Consider the following 19,118-nt stretch of genomic DNA (forward strand, 5'->3'; position numbering starts at 1 on the left):
GAATTGGCGGCTTTATCCTGTAAAAGCCCTTATCTGATCTTCCATTCAGACAGGGCGGAATTGAGGACTCGTCCTCATTTTCTCCCTAAGGTGGTTTCAGCGTTTCATCTGGACCAACCTATTGTGGTACCTGCGGCTACTAGTGACTTGGAGGACTCCAAGTTGTTGGACATAGTCAGGGCCCTGAAAATATATGTTTCCAGGACGGCTGGAGTCAGAAAATCTGACTCGCTGTTTATCCTGTATGCACCCAACAAGCTGGGTGCTCCTGCTTCTAAGCAGACTATTGCTCGTTGGATTTGTAATACAATTCAGCTTGCACATTCTGTGGCAGGCCTGCCACAGCCAAAATCTGTAAAAGCCCATTCCACAAGGAAGGTGGGCTCATCTTGGGCGGCTGCCCGAGGGGTCTCGGCTTTACAACTTTGCCGAGCAGCTATTTGGTCAGGGGCAAATACGTTTGCTAAATTCTACAAATTTGATACCCTGGCTGAGGAGGACCTGGAGTTCTCTCATTCGGTGCTGCAGAGTCATCCGCACTCTCCCGCCCGTTTGGGAGCTTTGGTATAATCCCCATGGTCCTTACGGAGTTCCCAGCATCCACTAGGACGTCAGAGAAAATAAGAATTTACTTACCGATAATTCTATTTCTCGTAGTCCGTAGTGGATGCTGGGCGCCCATCCCAAGTGCGGATTGTCTGCAATACTTGTACATAGTTATTGTTAACTAAATCGGGTTTTGTTGTTGTGAGCCATCTATCCAGAGGCTTCTCTGTTATCATGCTGTTAACTGGGTTCAGATCACAGGTTGTACGGTGTGATTGGTGTGGCTGGTATGAGTCTTACCCGGGATTCATAAATCCTTCCTTATTGTGTACGCTCGTCCGGGCACAGTATCCTAACTGAGGCTTGGAGGAGGGTCATAGGGGAAGGAGCCAGTGCACACCAGGTAGTCCTAAAGCTTTACTTTTGTGCCCAGTCTCCTGCGGAGCCGCTATTCCCCATGGTCCTTACGGAGTTCCCAGCATCCACTACGGACTACGAGAAATAGAATTATCGGTAAGTAAATTCTTATTTTTTTGAGAAGACTTCAGGTCTTCTCAGAATTTCGTAGGCTTTTTGCACATGCTCCGTAGCAAAAAAATAGCTCAACTGCGCAAACATTGGTACTGCGTGCACCTCTGCATCAGGCCCAGTCTGAGGCTGGTATGGTCATCAGAAGGGCATTATGGAGGAATATAACCAATGGTTATAAACCATTCAGTAGTTTGTGCCATACTTGGTATAGTTGTGTGCATGCACAAATTAGAGTGTAAAGGGGTACTGTGGTGTGTTTAACATTGTCTAACAAATTCACTCCAGGCTCCTGTAGAAGCGTACCTCTTGGTGGAGTTGGCTGCCATTTTCTTGGTAGACTCCAGCGCTGGGCGTTCTAGACCCTTCCTGCTCTTCTGGCAGTTGGAGGAAAGAGAGGAAGGGTACTAGGTGGAAAATTGGAGGAAAGCAGAAGTTTTCTTACTCTCACTGATCTTGAGCTTTATCTGGGTCACCTATGGCTGTAAGTCCACCATCTTGACCCAATGAAAACAGTGTAGATGTGATCTGTTAAGCCAGTTGTCTTGTGGTGCCCACCACTCATAAGGAGCTGCTGGCAAACACCTTGCAGGCCTTAATATCTTCTGCAGGCCTATCCGGTTGGCGTAGTGTAGAGCTGGTCAACGAGAAGCTGGCGTAGGAGGCTGTTGGTTGTATTTCCATTCTCCCACAACCTGACAATCATAGACCAGTTATTGGTCTAAAAAAGCTGTTTCTCTCCAGAATCTGGGAACGGTTATTGAACATTGTACAGAGGAGCCCCAGGAAAATAACAATATCTCTTCCACAGTTATGTGAGCTTCACATTAAAACAGTCGCCCTTTCAGTACAGCAGGTAACCCCAAAACATGAGAAACGGAGTGTGGCTGTGGTGACGAGAATAACAATTATTGTACTATAAGGTTTTTGTTTAAAGAGAGGTTGAGTATGAAGGCTATGGCCCAGACATGAAATGCACCTCTTGTCACATGGTACCACATTTGCTTTGGCCAAAGTCCCAACGTTTCTTAAAACTAGCGATAAGCTTCCGGATTCTTGGGACATGTAAGGGATCGTCTGCATCAGTCATTCCTTTCTCTCACTCCTCTAGAGTTTAAGATTGTGTTTTTGTTTTTTTTGTTTTTTTTAATCTAAACCTTAAAGGGACCATCTGTTTCCAAAGGATAAAAAAGACCCCAGGGAGAGGCAATTCTGAAACTGTCTGGGACTGGAACCTCCTGACAAGAGACTGGTAACGTCTTGTTGGCCAGTATACTTCAGCAGTCATCATGGACAGAAGCCCAGACGCTTGAAGCTTGTATCCCAGGCTTCTTTGTGAGCCGTGCAGTCTATAAATGGAACAGTTAAAAATGGTCTATAACAATCCAGATTGCTGGGCTGCACGCTGGCAGTGTTCTACCTAATGGAGCCTGGCTACATGTATGAAATATAATGAGCCTGCAGCCATGGTGTAAGGTACACTACATTTATCTGTTCCAAGGGGATGTAGTTATGTGACCGGCGGTCAGGAGACCGTATTATGAGGAGGAGACAGGTCTATGTTCCAGTGTCTGTGTATTAGGAGGATGGTTAGAGATCTGTGCATTAGGAGGAGGGGAGAGGTCTATACCCATATGTCTGTGTATTAGGAGGGGATCAGTATGAAATGCCGGCGGACAGGATCCGGGCTGTCATGATCCCGACCACCGTAATGCTGGCAGCGGGGCAAGCGTTAGAAAGCCCCTTGCGGGCTGGCAGCGCTCGCCTCGCTGCGGTCATGGACACCCATAGAGGGAGAATAGCCTGTGTCGCCGGTATTACGGCGGCATTTCACCACTACTCTGGATCGCAGCGTCTGCCTTGTGGCCGCCAGGATCATGACTAACGCTACTTTAACCGCTTCCCATTAGGAGGTATGTGCCCTTATGTCTGTGTATGAGGAGGAGGGACGTCTTTGTATTAGGAGGAGGAGAGAGGTCTATGTTCCAGTGTCTGGGTATTAGGATTTCTATGAACTTATGTTTGTGTATGATGAGGTTAAAGGTTTATGCCATTATTTCTGTGTATTAGAAGGAGGGTGAGGTCTATACCCTTATATCTATGAGGAGGGTAGAGGTCTATGCCATTATATCTGTGTATTAGGAGGATGATTATAGGTCTGTACAATAATGTCTGTGTATTAGGAGGGTGGTTACAGGTCTGTACAATAATGTCTGTGTATTAGGAGGATGATTAGAGGTCTGTACAGTAATGTCTGTGTATTAGGAGGATGGTTAGAGGTCTGTACAATGTCTGTGTATTAGGAGGATGGTTAGACATCTGTACAATAATGTCTGTGTATTAGGAGGATGGTTAGAGGTCTGTACAATAATGTCTGTGTTTTAGGAGGATGGTTAGAGGTCTGTACAATGTCTGTGTATTAGGAGGATGGTTAGAGGTCTACAATAATGTCTGTGTATTAGGAGAATGGTTAGACGTCTGTACAATAATGTCTGTGTATTAGGAGGATGGTTAGAGGTCTGTACAATAATGTTTGTGTATTAGGAGAATGGTTAGACGTCTGTACAATAATGTCTGTGTATTAGGAGAATGGTTAGACATCTGTACAATAATGTCTGTGTATTAGGAGGATGGTTAGAGGTCTGTATAATAATGTCTGTGTATTAGGAGGATGGTTAGATGTCTGTACAATAATGTCTGTGTATTAGGAGGATTGTTCAGAGGTCTGTACAATAATGTCTGTGTATTAGGAGGATGGTTAGAGGTCTGTACAATAATGCCTGTGTATTAGGAGGATGGTTAGAGGTCTGTACAATAATGTCTGCGTATTAGGAGGGTGGTTACAGGTCTGTACAATAATGTCTGTGTATTAGGAGGGTGGTTACAGGTCTGTACAATAATGTCTGTGTATTAGGAGGGTGGTTACAGGTCTGTACAATAATGTCTGTGTATTAGGAGGATGGTTACAGGTCTGTACAATAATGTCTGTGTATTAGGAGGATGGTTAGAGGTCTGTGTATTAGGAGGATGGTTAGACGTCTGTACAATAATGTCTGTGTATTAGGAGGATGGTTAGAGGTCTGTACAATAATGTCTGTATTAGGAGGGTGGTTACAGGTCTGTACAATAATGTCTGTGTATTAGGAGGAAGGTTAAAGGTCTGTGTATTAGGAGGGTGGTTACAGGTCTGTACAATAATGTCTGTGTATTAGGAGGATGGTTAGAGGTCTGTGTATTAGGGGGGTGGTTACAGGTCTGTACAATAATGTCTGTATTAGGAGGATGGTTAGACATCTGTACAATAATGTCTGTATATTAGGAGGATGGTTAGAGGTCTGTACAATAATGTCTGTGTATTAGGAGGATAGTTACAGGTCTGTGTCTGTGTATTAGGAGGATGGTTGCAGGTCTGTACAATAATGTGTATTAGGAGGATGGTTAGAGGTCTGTACAATAATGTCTGTGTATTAGGAGGATGGTTAGAGGTCTGTACAATAATGTCTGTGTATTAGGAGGATGGTTAGAGGTCTGTACAATAATGTCTGTGTATTAGGAGTATGGTTAGAGGTCTGTACAATAATGTCTGTGTATTAGGAGGATGGTTAGAGGTCTGTACAATAATGTCTGTGTATTAGGAGGATAGTTACAGGTCTGTGTCTGTGTATTAGGAGGATGGTTGCAGGTCTGTACAATAATGTGTATTAGGAGGATGGTTAGAAGTCTGTACAATAATGTGTATTAGGAGGATGGTTAGAAGTCTGTACAATAATGTGTATTAGGAGGATGGTTACAGGTCTGTACAATAATGTGTATTAGGAGGATGGTTCAGAGGTCTGTACAATAATGTGTATTAGGAGGATGGTTAGAGGTCTGTACAATAATGTCTGTGTATTAGGAGGATGGTTCAGAGGTCTGTACAATAATGTCTGTGTATTAGGAGGATTGTTCAGAGGTCTGTACAATAATGTCTGTGTATTAGGAGGATGGTTAGAGGTCTGTACAATAATGTTGTGTATTAGGAGGATGGTTAGAGGTCTGTACAATAATGTCTGTGTATTAGGAGGATGGTTAGACGTCTGCACAATAATGTTTGTGTATTAGGAGGATGATTAGAGGTCTGTACAATAATGTCTGTGTATTAGTAGTATGGTTAGACGTCTGTACAATAATGTCTGTGTATTAGGAGGATGGTTAGAGGTCCGTACAATAATGTCTGTGTATTAGGAGTATGGTTAGAGGTCTGTACAATAATGTCTGTGTATTAGGAGTATGGTTAGAGGTCTGTACAGTAATGTCTGTGTATTAGGAGGATGGTTAGAGGTCTGTACAATAATGTCTGTGTATTAGAAAGGTGGTTAGAGGTCTGTACAGTAATGTCTGTGTATTAGGAGGTCTGTGTATTGGTGGATGGTGGAGAGGGTTCTGCGTATTGGCGAGAGGAGGTGGCAGGTCTGAGTATGGTGGTGAGGTCCATATTATGGGGTTGGGAGGTGAGAGGTCTGTGTATTGGGGGGAAAGGTCAGGGGTCTTTGTATTGCGGTAGGTGAGTGGTCTGTGTGTTGGATGGAGGTGAGTGGTCTGTGTAGTGGGTCTGTATATTGGGAGGTGAGGGCTCTGTGTCTGTATTGGGAGGGTAAGGTGTCTGTATTGGGAAAGTGAGGGGTATGCATATTGCGGGGGAGGTGAGAGGCCTGTAATGTTATGTGAGTGGGAGCTGATTGTATCAAAGGTGTCTTGTCTAGTGGGGCGGGTAAGGGGTCTTTGTATTGGCGTTGGTGAGGAGTCTATGTAGGGAGGTGGTGGTGGTCTCTGTATTGGGGTTGGCGAGGGGTCTGTGTGTAGGGGGAGATGGGGGGGTCTCTATTGGAGTTGGTGAGGGGTCTATGTAGGGAGGTGGTGGTGGTCTCTGTATTGGGGTTGGCTAGGGGTCTGTGTGTAGGGGGGAGGTGGGGTGTCTCTGTATTGTAGTTGGTGATGGGTCTATGTAGGGAGGAGGTGGGGGTCTCTGTATTGGGGTTGGCGAGGGGTCTGTGTGTAGGGGGGAGGTGGGGTGTCTCTGTATTGGAGTTTGGTGAGGGGTCTATGTAGGGAGGTGGGGGTCTCTGTATTGGAGTTGGTGAGGGGTCTGTGTGTAGGGAGGAGGTGGGGGTCTCTGTATTGCGGTTGGTGAGGGGTCTCTTTATTGGAGGTTGGTGAGGGGTCTATGTAGGAAGGAGGTGGGGGTGTCTGTATTGGGGTTGGTGAGGGGTCTGTGTGTAGGGTGGAGGTGGTGGTGTCTGTATTGCGGTTGGTGGGGGGTCTCTTTATTGGAGGTTGGTGAGGGGTCTATGTAGGAAGGAGGTGGGGGTGTCTGTATTGGGGTTGGTGAGGGGTCTGTGTGTAGGGGGGAGGTGGAGTGTCTCTGTATTGGAGTTGGTGAGGGGTCTGTGTGTAGGGAGGAGGTGGGGGTCTCTGTATTGTGGTTGGTGAGGGGTCTCTTTATTGGAGGTTGGTGAGGGGTCTATGTAGGAAGGAGGTGGGGGTGTCTGTATTGGGGTTGGTGAGGGGTCTGTGTGTAGGGGGGAGGTGGGGTGTCTGTATTGGGGTTGGTGAGGGGTCTGTGTGTAGGGGGGAGGTGGAGTGTCTCTGTATTGGGGTTGGTGAGGGGTCTGTGTGTAGGGGGGAGGTGGTGGTGTCTGTATTGGGGTTGGTGAGGGGTCTGTGTGTAGAGGGGAGGTGGGGGTGTCTGTATTGGGGTTGGTGAGGGGTCTGTGTGTAGAGGGGAGGTAGGGGTGTCTGTATTGGGGTTGGTGAGGGGTCTGTGTGTAGGGGGGAGGTGGGGGTGTCTGTATTGGGGTTGGTGAGGGGTCTGTGTGTAGGGGGGAGGTGGGAGTGTCTGTATTGGGGTTGGTGAGGGGTCTGTGTGTAGGGGGGAGGTGGGGTTGTCTCTGTATTGGGGTTGGTGAGGGGTCTGTGTGTAGGGGGGAGGTGGGGGTGTCTGTATTGGGGTTGGTGAGGGGTCTGTGTGTAGGGGGGAGGTGGGGGTGTCTGTATTGGGGTTGGTGAGGGGTCTGTGTGTAGGGGGGAGGTGGGGGTGTCTGTATTGGGGTTGGTGAGGGGTCTGTGTGTAGGGGGGAGGTGGGGTGTCTCTGTAATGGGGTTGGTGAGGGGTCTGTGTGTAGGGGTTGAGGTGGGGTGTCTCTGTATAGGGGTTGGCGAGGGGTCTGGAGGTGGGGGGTCTATGGTGTGTTGTATCTCTAGTAAGAGTGACTCTGTACCCTGCTATCAGGAAGAGGACAGATCTGTGTGATAGCTGGAAGTCAGAGCTCTGCATTCGCACCACATCTGCCTGGTCATCCTTATACTGGTCCTATAGGCTGCACTCTCTGTTATGGTTTTAGCTACCAAAGTGTCTGCCCCCTCAGCATCTAATACTACAAATATAACATGGCATATAACACAATGTCCATTATAAGACAAGGCATGACTTTTTTTATTATTCCGAGCATATTGTACATTAGTACAGTGGATACCAGGGCTCTTTCAACCACAATATCCTGTGACCCCATTGTTGCTGCTGCCTCTTACTTGTGCACCTGCCTTGAATGCAGCTGAACAGAGAAGAGGAAAGAGCAGGGCTATATAATGCATCCTGAGCTGAGAGAGTGATATGTGGGGCTGTGCGGGTCATGTGTGGTCATTATAACCCCCCCCCCCCCCCGCCTCCTCCTCCTGAGGTTAGTACCAGGCGCAGTGCCTCTCCTCTCCCTGTATCAGCAGGTGACCTGAGGCAGAGGCTGCCGCCTCTCCCTCTCTGCTCTGATTGTTCTGCCAGGAGCAGGTGTGGGACTTACAGACCCCAGGGCAGAGCAGGCTACACGGGTAATAGTGTGTCAGCTTCACTCATCTACAGCTTCACCGTCGCGCCACTATGGCAGCCTGCAGCAGAAGGCGATTGCTGAGGGCTGCTGTCGTGGAGGTGCCCCCCTCCCCTTCATATGCACAGATGTTTGCACAAACACAATGCCTAGAAACAGATCAGGACCCGTTGCCAGCGAGGAACCCGGCTGATTCCCTGCCCCAGTTACTGCAGATGACAAATCGGCTTCTCTAGACCGGGAAAGACTTTATCACCATTCCCCAGGAGCTCCTGCTAATCGTCTTTCCAGGCACAGGAGCTAAGAGGTTAACCAATAATAATGACCATTATTTCCCCATGTGTGCTTGCATGTATATTGCATAGGGCTGTGTGTTAACCCCTTTTTCTTCCTGCGCTGCATTTGGAAAATATATGGCAATATATATATTCTATATATTTATCACCTAGAAATCTATACGCGATTAAAGTCAGATATTTGTTAAAATCTGCAATAATGAAAAATGTTCTCAATGTGATTTGCTTTTTTATATGTTTTTTTTTTTTTTTTTTTTTTTTTTTAGCACAATAGCTGGTTTCCAGCCTGATACGGCCAATGAGAGCTCACACTGAGCTGGCAAGAGGACTGGCGCTGAATGCCGACTGAGAGTGCTTTTCTTTTCCCCTTTCTGTGGCGTGGATGGAGTTTTATAGAGCTGGGATATTAATTGATCGCTTCTGGCTCCTACTCCTCCTCCTCCTCCTCTCCTTTCTGATACAGAAAACCCACTACTAGCTGTAGGCTTCCCAGACCTTTCAGCGACAATATATGGGGAAAATAAAAGGCATTCTGTACGGATGAGAGAGAGTTTTTTTCCCCCCTCTATCCCATTAGCGCTATCTAGGAGCCTCATATTAGGAACCATTCTAAGATTGACAGATCCTCCCTGGCGGAAAAGGGGTTAAGCGCGGCGAGCTCCCGCCTGCAATGTCTCCCACCTTGTGATATTGGGAATGTTGCGGTAGGAAGGGCTCGCACTCTCCCTACATCTCATTTGTATGCAGCGCCTGGCTCCACCAAAGCACCTTCTGTGCGGCTTCAAACATAGATCATGTAATGATACTGCTGATCTTCCTCTGCACAAATCACTGGGAGGGGAGCCAAGCTGACGGAATGGGGGAGGAGGGAGAGTGGCCAGCTCTGGAGAAGTACTAGGTAACCTCAGCTAATGAGGGGCACAGGTGCGGATGTGATGAGTCCGTGGGGAGTCACAATGGGGGGGGGGGGGGGGGGGGCGTATACAGCCACTCGGCATGATTATGTTTCGCAGCTCCCAAGCGGTTTGCGCTGTGGTCGTCCAGCCGGCAGGACAGGATGGGACTTGTAGTTCCACGAAAGCTGGAGAGCACCAGGTTGCTGATTCCTATAGCTGGGGTGCATGTAGTATGTGACCACATTGTTTAAGTAACACTGAATTTTAACCGTAAGACCGCCGCAAAGCATGTCCGCTAGAAAACAGGAAAGCAGTGTGCAGGTGAGCCTCAAACCAGGTAGGGTTGGGTATGGGTGACCGGCGCTTGGGATCCCGTCGGTCACCCATGCCGACTCCGGGATCCTGGGGAATAGAATGCCGGGGGGGACTATTCCCACTTTATGGATGTCGTGGACACAAGTGGAAATAGTCCCTAGTCAGCAGTTTTTGAGGGGTAAGGATGTAGGCGTCTGTATTGTGACCACATAACTACATCCCGCAAGGAAGCCTGTCTACAAATTGGTACACATTACATGGCCAACAAACGATGCCATGTCGTCGACGATTTCCCGGACAAACGACGTAGTGTGTGCAATCTTGCAAAAGATGCCTTCGGTGGCCACATCCAGGAGCATGCTGTTGTTGACGATACCCTCAGATCGAGCTGCTTGTATTGCCAACCAGAAGACGATGCTGACGGCTGCCGCGGCGCGCAAATAGAGCGTACACACTGGACGAATTGAACAATTTGTCGCTCCGCTCTGTCAGAAATTGGGCAAATCGTCTAGTGTGTACCCAGCTTTATGTTCATCTCTGACGTGACAGCAATAGCAGTAGGAGAGAGTAGGACTGACCAGATGGGGAAGGCTTTGGCGCAGTTGGTCAGCCTAACAAATGTTTCAGCTACTGTAACATTCCCTGTTTTAAAAGTATGGAGAATACAGTTTGGAGTGTTTATAATACATATGGCGAGTGCAGAGCTTCTGTATGCAAATTGCAAAAGGCTAGCAATCCTAGCCTTTGTGCCCATTCCCTCTCTCTCTCTCTCTCTCTCTCTCTCTCTCTCTCTCTCTCTCTCTCTCTCTCTCTCTCTCTCTCTCTCTCTCTCTCTCTCTCTCTCTATATATATATATATATATATATATATATATATATATATATATGGTTGGTTGGTTGGCGGAATATCCAGTCTCTGATATAGGGTATCATGCGTGACGTCCCTTTACTGACATGCTGTAAACAATGTGGAGTTGTCAGCGTGCCGCATGACTCAGTCTGCTGGTGTAAAAGCTCTGCGTGCAATCACTACAGACATAAGTTGACTGCTGTTCCAAGTTCCTTGGCCGGAGTCAATCTGCACATTCCAATGGTGTAGACGCGTCCTACCTTGTGTGCAAGTGAGGAGACGTTGCGCTGTCGGGTCAGGAAGTTCATTTAAGGTTTTTACAGCCTTAAGAAATGTGACAGATCTAGATAGTATAAGCTGGATACAGGCACTTAATCGCTACTTTGTGCAGTTATTTATTATCATAGCATCTTATTGTATGTGGCATTCCCTGCTTGTCGGTTAGATTCCCAGTTTTTTAGCCGTTCGGATAATCCGGCTTTTCACAGCAGCACAGAGTATTCCAGGACGGTTGCGCCGATTTTGTGGAAGGTTGTGACCCGTGCGACTGTGTTACCATGGGCAGAGGAATTTGTGGAAAGATCAGGGTCTCATGTACAGGGGTGGAAGTGTTGTTTTTAGCAACTGTAATGATATACATATTCTTTAAGGGCAACACGGTGGCACATTTATTAGCATTGGTGCCACGATTCCAGCCAGGGCCGTATCTGTGTGGAGTTTGTATGTTCTCGTGTTTTAGTTGGTTTCCTCCAGATGTTCTGGTTTCCTCCCATAACCCCCAAAAAACATACTGGTAGGTTAATATTCTGTAGAGTGCTGCAGAATATGCGTGCGCTATATAAATGTAAAAAAACCATAATAGTAATACTGTAACCATGACACCATGGTGCAATCAATAAAGAGCAGTGTGCATTAATTATGTTATACAGATTTAGGGGGGTGGCACAGACAAGCCTAGAACATAGCTAGGCAACATGTGGAACTCCTGCTTCTGTGGAACAATAACATCCCAGCATGCCCTGCCACTTGTTTGCTCTGTTGGATTGCTGAAACTGTGGAGGGGCATGCTCAGAGCCGGCCCTAACCAATATGATGCCCTAGGCAAGATTTTGGCTGGTGCCCCCTAGCACCACCGCTGGTTCCGCCTCTGACCTTGCACCTCTTTCCCAGCACCACCATCCCTCATCCATAACAGTCCTTATTTTGGTGTTTGTACCCCCTATATTTTAAATAGGAACAGTTTGCACATTTGGCGCACATCCCAAAAAGGGGTGTGTTTTTGCTGGCAAGGGGCATGGCCACACAATAGTAACCCCAATTCCAATTACGCCACACAGTACTGCAACTTTATTCACATTTGATCATGCGATAGTGTCCATAATTCATATTACATCCCACAGTAGTATCACTTTACCTTATAAACGTTACTCCTCACAGTAGAGCCCCTTATTCACATTATATCACACTGAATTGCTCCTTATTCACATTACACCACACCCTATTGCTCTTTATTCACATTAGACGACACAGTAGTGCCCTTTCTATATGCAATGCCACATAGTAGAGCAACTTATACACATAATGCCACACAGTAATGTCCCTTACACATATGACACACATTATTAATGTCCTTATAAACATAATGTGCCTTACACATTATGACAACCTTTATTAATGCCCTTTTACACATAATGTCCCTTACACATATGCTGCACATTATTAATGCCCTTATACACATAATGACACACATAGTGCCGCCTACACATTTGCTGCACATTATTAGTGCCCCTATACACATAATGACACACATACAGTAGTACCCTGTTACACATATGCCGCACATTATTAATGCCCTTATTCACATAATGACACACATAGTGCCCCATACACATTTGCTGCATATTATTAATGCATTTTTACATGCCACACATAATGCTCCTTACATATTCCGAACACTACTGCACAACCAACCCACTCACATGCACACAGCACTCACACTGCCACTAACATTGTGACCTCTGCCTCTGCTTGGATACAGATGTGTCCTCATAAATCTTGCCTCAATGCTAACATCGGGGACACATTTTTTTTAATGAAAAGCATCTTATTTGCATTGCTATGTGGCTAGGATGCAAAAGCAGCTTCTGCTGATTAAAATGATATGCAGCATGCCTATATATTGTGTGAGACTGTGGCTGTATCTGCATATGAAATGCTACACACAGAATATAGGCATGCCGCATATCATTTTAATCAGCAGAAGCTGCTGATGCCCCTAGGCATATCAAATGCCCTAGGCAATTGCCTAGTTTGCCTATGCCTATGGCCGGCTCTGGGCATGCTGGGGTGTGTAGTCTCACAGAGACCACAGTACCTCCCGTTGCCTAATCTTGTACCATGTGGGCTGCAAATAAGATCATACGAAAAGATTTTCCGCATTCTCTCTCTGACTATCTTTATGCAGAGAGATAACGCCCATTAAATTGCACTTGCCGTATACACTGAGGTGAAGGTAGCCATATTGATGGTGAACTTATAATCACGGCTATTAATTACACCACAGAGGCATGAGGCACAGTGTACCTCATTCGTCACTGTTGTTCCTAAAGAGTTGATAGCTTGCACTGCTGTTCAGCCCACAAATTGGCTGCCCCTACTGTGAGTAGACAGCGGAGACGTAAATCCCTTAGCACGAATTATAAAGCCAGCAGGTCATGTGACAGGATCTGGAGCGCGAGAGGAGGGGGAGGGGGGTGCAGCCTCGGGGCTGGTTGCATGTTAGTAATGAGTTATAAAATGTGAAAACTGGGAATGTACACGAAGCAGAAAACATATGAATGACAACAAAAGAAACGTACCGTGTCTATGTAACTGTTAGTTATTACAATTTCTGAACCGGGTAAAGTGAATATAACAAATAGTGTATCTGTAACCTGGTATGGGTAGTGGGACTTGCACTGGAGCTGGTGAAAACCTTGTATCTGAATTTCAGTTTTTTTTCTTTCCTACAGATAACAAGACCAAGTCATGCAGTCTTTTCGGGAAAGGTGTGGTTTCCATGGCAACCAACAGAACTACCAACCATCTTCACAGGATTCCTCACGCCTGGAGAATTACAGGCATCAAAGTCACCCGGGGCTCAACTGCGTGCGTCAGAGGCAGATCACCAAAGGCTACTATGCCCAAGGGTCCTTTCAAGGCTACGAGAACAACACAGGGGAGAAATACCCCCGGGGTGACAAGCACATGAACGTCCAACAGCTTCAAGGCAGGGTCTCTTTTGCCAGCTTCCCTGAGGGCAACGTGTACCCTGGACAGTATTCTGGGGAAGATGGGCTGCAGAATTGGGGGCAATCTCAGGATTTGAGTGGTACGAAATATGAGGAAAACATAATAAAGAAGACATCTGGAGAAGGCAGGGGATACCAAGATCCAGCTACACAGATACCGTTCCGCTCTCATTCTCTACACCACCCGCAGCAGCCAAATCTCCCCTATGCTAAGCTTCCCCGCCAGAAGGTTCAAAGTGTCCAGAATGATGTCCCATCTTCTCCCCTCTCTTTTTCCCAGTCTCCTCACTTCAACCAGAATTTCCCCACATCCACATATTCCTCTGTTCCAGGAAGCAGCCCAGTATCTCACTCCTTTAAGAGCTGCACAGCCCCATCTAACCCTCCTCATGAACGTGCCATGGCTACTGCTGGCCAGCGGGTGCAGCCCATCCATGGCTACCAGTCATCTAGAATGAGTTCCTATGAGCAAACACAACGCCATCATGCACAGGAAACTTTGCACTACCAGAATATGGCCAAGTACCATGGCCAACATTATAGCCAACAAGGCCAAGCGTACTGCCAGCCTGAGGCTCCCAGCAGGACTCCAGAGCAGTATTATCAAACGTTCAGCCCCAGTGCCAGCCATTCCCCAGCCCGATCAGTGGGTAGATCCCCATCTTACAGTTCTACTCCTTCTCCCCTGATGCCAAACATTGAGAACTTTCAGTATAACCAGCAGCAGCATAATACTAATACATTCCCTATAGGTATTTCTGATCACAGTCACTACATGCCTCTATTGAACCCATCACCAACGGGCACCTCCAGCCCTGAGTCGCAGACTAAAAACTTGCAGAACGACAAAATCCCAGAGACTTTGCTGTCTGACCTGAGTCTTCAAAGCCTCACAGCTCTCACATCCCAAGTGGAGAACATCTCCAACACCGTCCAGCAACTACTTCTGTCCAAGTCTGGCATTCCCCAGAAGAAAGGGGTTAAGACTTCTCCCAGGACCGCAGAGCAAATGAAGGGTCAGCATTGCAGTTCAGAAAGCAGCACTTACTCTTCTGAACAAATGGGAACGCCACTTTCAGAAACTCTGGGCACGCCACAATCTGTACATGCAGAGATTCAGGATGCAGACTACCTTAGTGGCTCAGAGGACCAGCTAGAAAGAAATTACTTGTACTGTGGTCCAGGACAAAGCCCAGGCAGAGCTAACAGTACAAAAATGAAACCAGAATCCATCTCCACATGCTCTGTGACTTCACCTGACAACCTGTCGACAAAGTCTGATGACTCATTTCAAAGCATCCACGCCAACCTTCCTCTGGAGACCTTTGCCAAGCTGGTGAGCAGTGACAGGCAGTGTCCTCACTTGCTGGTTAATGCTCTGTCCCAAGAAGAGCTGTCTACAGAAATCATTGTTCTGCAAGATGCTATCGATAATGAAAAAGCTTGGACTGATTCTCCTGAATTGGATAATAACTCCCCCAAATCACCATTCAACTTAGAAAACCATACTTGTGTAGAATCAGTGGCAAAAAATACATGGGCTGACCAAGGGAATGCACAACTGTTTCCAGATGCTATGAAGAAGAGTGCCCCAGAAAAATCTCCTTTGAGGAACCACAATGACTTCGGTGAGGAATATTATGAAAAAAAGGACTTTCCGTCAGTGCCAGCAAAAGTTGCAGATGCAACAGAAAATTCAGTTGTTTTGAGTATAGAAAAAGATCTTGAGGCTGCCACGTCTAGCGCAAGCTATACCAGCTACTCAAACACTGTGGCAAACACAACTTGTTCAAAGTCCAATGACCCTTTCGACTGGCCAGATAAGAATATGACTGAATCTTGCCTTAGATGGAAAGAAATTGAGCTGACTTTTCACTCATCGGATCTCCAGAAAGGTTTGTTCCAAAGCAAGGAGAATAAAGTTGATAGCCAGCTAGATGTTCCTGATGTGGAGACACCACTGGAAAATGACTCCGGGGAAGAGTTTAATAAAGAAGTTGCAGAAGACATGACCTACACAGAAGATGGCAAAGCAGACAACGAAAAGTGGTTGGAAGATACCAGGGATTGTTACACTGAAGATGATTTTAACGATATCCCAGATCTCCCATCCCAAAAAGAATCTAATCTGGAACCCGAAGACTATTCCTCTTTGTGTGACTTCTCTGAAAGAAAATCTTTCATATATGATGAATCCCTTCCGAAACCGACAAGGGATTCTGAAGCCTTATCTTCTATCAATACACCGGAGTCTATGGAAAACCCAAGCACGGAAGAGAAGAATGATTCTGCGGCATCACCACTTCTGTCTGGTAATTCTATAATCTTGCTTGGTCCCACTGTGGAGACAGAGTCGAAAGTTAAAAGCTGGTTCGAATCCACAATTCAACATAGTAACCTAGATGACCTAACAGAGAAGAGCGAAAAGAGCATAGAAGTCAGTTCCTTGGAAACTTCATCTCTTATGGAGGTAGACGAAACAGACCTCAAAGTAATTACTAATCAGCTGCCTATTGAAACTGAAGAAAAACTTGAGAAGAAACCTCAGCGAGGTCGAAGGAATTTGTGCAAAGCAACAGAAACTGATGAGTCTGATTTTACGTTTCAGAACTCAGCAGAATTCAATGCCAAAGTTGAGATGGAGGTTGAGAGTGCCCAGGCAGATAGCGTAAGTTCAATAATGCTATTTGACAAGACCCCAGTGACCGAGCCAGCAAGGATGTGTACCCGTTCCTCCACTGCAAGGGTGGAGCCTCACGGGTGTAGACCAGGCGTAGGTATGAAAGCACCGCAACAAGACAAAACTAAAAGAGGAGCTTTTGGAGAGAAAGAGCGGGCCCCTTATAAAACTGGGAGGCGTGGTGGAAAGAATGCTGTGAAAATATTGCCAACATCTAATGACCAAAATTTGTTACTATTACAAAATAAATCCCCCACCATTCTCAACACTGGTCAGAAGTCTAAAGAAAATAACATCAGCATTCTGAAGGATGAGCGATCCATGATTTTAAGATCGAGAAGCAAAAAACAGGAGCTCTTCCCGGCCAAAAGAAGAAGAGGAAAAAGGGGAATGAATTTTGTGCTGAAGAAACGGTCATCCTTAAAGAAAATTATAGCAAACAATTGCACTGCATCTGACGCGTTTCAGATGATGCCAAAGGTCAGGAAAAGGGTGAAGCTTTCGAGCTCAGGTGTTGCAATAAACGTGAAACCCACAGAACGGCCGTTGCATTCTCTGAAGAGAAAATCCAATTTAATTTCTCCAGTTCCAGCTAAAAAGAGGAACTTGATCCTACATGGAAAAAAGGCAAAGGAGCAGAAGTCAGAAACCCCATCCAATTTGTTCAAAAAAATTAAGCCAATCAAGAAGGAGAAAGTGAAGCTGACCATCGCTGCAAAGAAGAATTGCAAGGTCATGCTAAGTGCGCCTTCAGTGCGAGTGGCCCCAGACGTTTGCTTGAAGATAACATCACGGTCGTCCTATCATGGGACCATGAAAACAAAAGTTTTGCCACCTAGAAAGGGCAGAGGTCTTAAACTGGAAGCGATTGTGCAAAAGATGACCTCTCCTAATCAAAAGAAGCAAGGTGTTGCCATTGGAGGGATGACCAATGGCGTGTTGCCTAACAACAATTCAAATACTCTTACTCAAGCAAGGGAACTGCGAGACAGCAGCTTAATAATCACAGATTCTGAAACCAAGATGTTGAGTCAGGAGGTGACACAAATCAAGGCCCCAAAGTCAGAGCCTGAAATGCACACTGCTAGTTGTCGTAGTTCAAACAATAGGTCCTTTAAAGGAAAACCTCTTTACAAGAAGAAAGTGACTACAAATTCCCTGCATGGCCATGTTAGCACACTTACTGTGGCAAAGCCGGAAGGGAACTGTACAAGTACAAAAAGGCCAAATGTTGTTCCTAAAAAAAAGTCTGGGAGAGGAAGATCTAAAAGTTCTCAGAGCACTTCCAAGACGGCCGCGAAGAAGCTCCTGGGGGCTTCTCCTTCAGTGCTTCTTACTACCAGAGATAAGGCTCTGTCAGAAAATGCTCTGTTAGCCAAGAAGTGTCTGCCTAATGAGTGCAAGCATTTGAAACTCAAAGAGGGCTCTAGTCTGCCTGACGCGTCTGAGGAGACCTTGTCACAAACCAGATCTAGGAAAAAAACTAAGTATCCTAGTTTCAGTAGCTACACCAAGAGACAGCGTAAGTGTTCTCCTCGAAATAAGTCCACAAGCCAAACTCCTACAACCAAGCGAAGGACAAAGAGGCAAAACATCCCTCATATTACCCCCAAAGAGCCTGAAATTAAACTGAAGTATGTGTCCTGCAAACCAGTGCGAGCTGAAAGTAGAGTTCGGTTTTTCTCCCCATATGTTCAGGTAGAGAAACGAAATGCATTCACCACCACTTGCACTGTAATCAACACCGCTGGGGAAGAGACCCGATTTCTGAAGGATAGAAGTGTGGTACACTCATCGTCTCCATCTGTCCCATTTGACAACCAGGGCTCCCTACCCTTTTCCTCCAGAATGCAGCTAGGGCCTCTAGTCTGCAAGTCTGTGAGCTCCGGTTGTCTCCTTTGCTGTTTGTGCCGTTGCCCGGCCAATTATAAAGACTTGGGTGATCTTTGTGGGCCTTATTACCCTATGGACTGTTTACCTAACAAAAAATCTAGACCGAAAGATAAACACCAAACAGAGGAAACCTTGTTGGAGAAATCCTCCAAGGTGGTGGTGGTGGATTCCATTTGCACAGCAGGCAGTGGGAGGACGTCTTGCATGGACAGTGGCGCCACTGACCTGGTCAAACACAACACTCTACGCACCAGTGCCCGCGGAATTTTTAGGAAGCTGCCCAGCTGTTACTGCTGTAATAAAAAGGCAGAGGGAACAGAGACTGAGAAACCTAGGAAGCACCAGTGCAGCAAGACCACCGAACTTCACTCACTGGAGCCAGAGACACAAGAGCATTGGGTTCACGAGGCCTGTGCTGTGTGGACCAGCGGAGTTTACCTGGTGGCTGGAAAACTGTACGGCATCCATGAAGCTATTCAGATGGCAGCCACAGCGGTGAGTGCCCATGTGTTTCACACTGTTATACAGCTCCTCCTCCTGTGCTTATTACTCCTACAGATAAAGTTCAATCAGATAATGCTCCATCAACCTATAAATGTCAGTCCATTGAATGCTTACATTTGTACATTGTAGAAGGCTTGCATTTAAATATTTAAATGAGAACCTAAGGCGCACAACTTTTTGGCTGCGCTGCCTCCGGAGGCTGGCAGGTCTCATTACACCGCAATACTCGGGCTTGTGATGTGTTACATAACAATCGCATAACGATTGTATTACCATCCTGCGCTCATGTCATGATCTATTTTTACGTCACCACATGTACATTACAACTTGCAGTCACGGGGGAAATTACTAAAATAATTGCTGAACATGAGGTGCTCCCTCTGGCGGAAAAAAAGGATTGGTGGGGGTCCTATCTCTTTTAAATAAGTGGTTAAACATCAGGGAATGGCTCATGCCTGGGTGA

The 19,118-nt window shown here is 46.4% G+C and overlaps 1 protein-coding gene across 5 annotated transcripts in view; it reads left to right on the forward strand.

The window, feature by feature from the left end:
• The window catches only part of RAI1 (retinoic acid induced 1), a 231,859-nt gene that overhangs the window by 186,756 nt on the left and 25,985 nt on the right, over positions 1–19,118 (forward strand). For 4 of the 5 annotated variants that reach the window (XM_063934842.1, XM_063934844.1, XM_063934841.1 and 1 more), the window contains one exon: positions 13,300–18,646. In XM_063934842.1, coding sequence (XP_063790912.1) covers positions 13,316–18,646 — 5,331 coding nt within the window. In that variant the 5' untranslated portion in view covers positions 13,300–13,315. Of the gene's footprint in view, positions 1–7,842; positions 8,239–13,299; positions 18,647–19,118 lie in introns of those variants that run through there. The other variant, XM_063934845.1, reaches the window with a different exon arrangement.

Source organism: Pseudophryne corroboree, chromosome 7 (assembly GCF_028390025.1).
Source record: "Pseudophryne corroboree isolate aPseCor3 chromosome 7, aPseCor3.hap2, whole genome shotgun sequence".
NCBI classification, from domain to species: Eukaryota; Metazoa; Chordata; class Amphibia; order Anura; family Myobatrachidae; genus Pseudophryne; species Pseudophryne corroboree.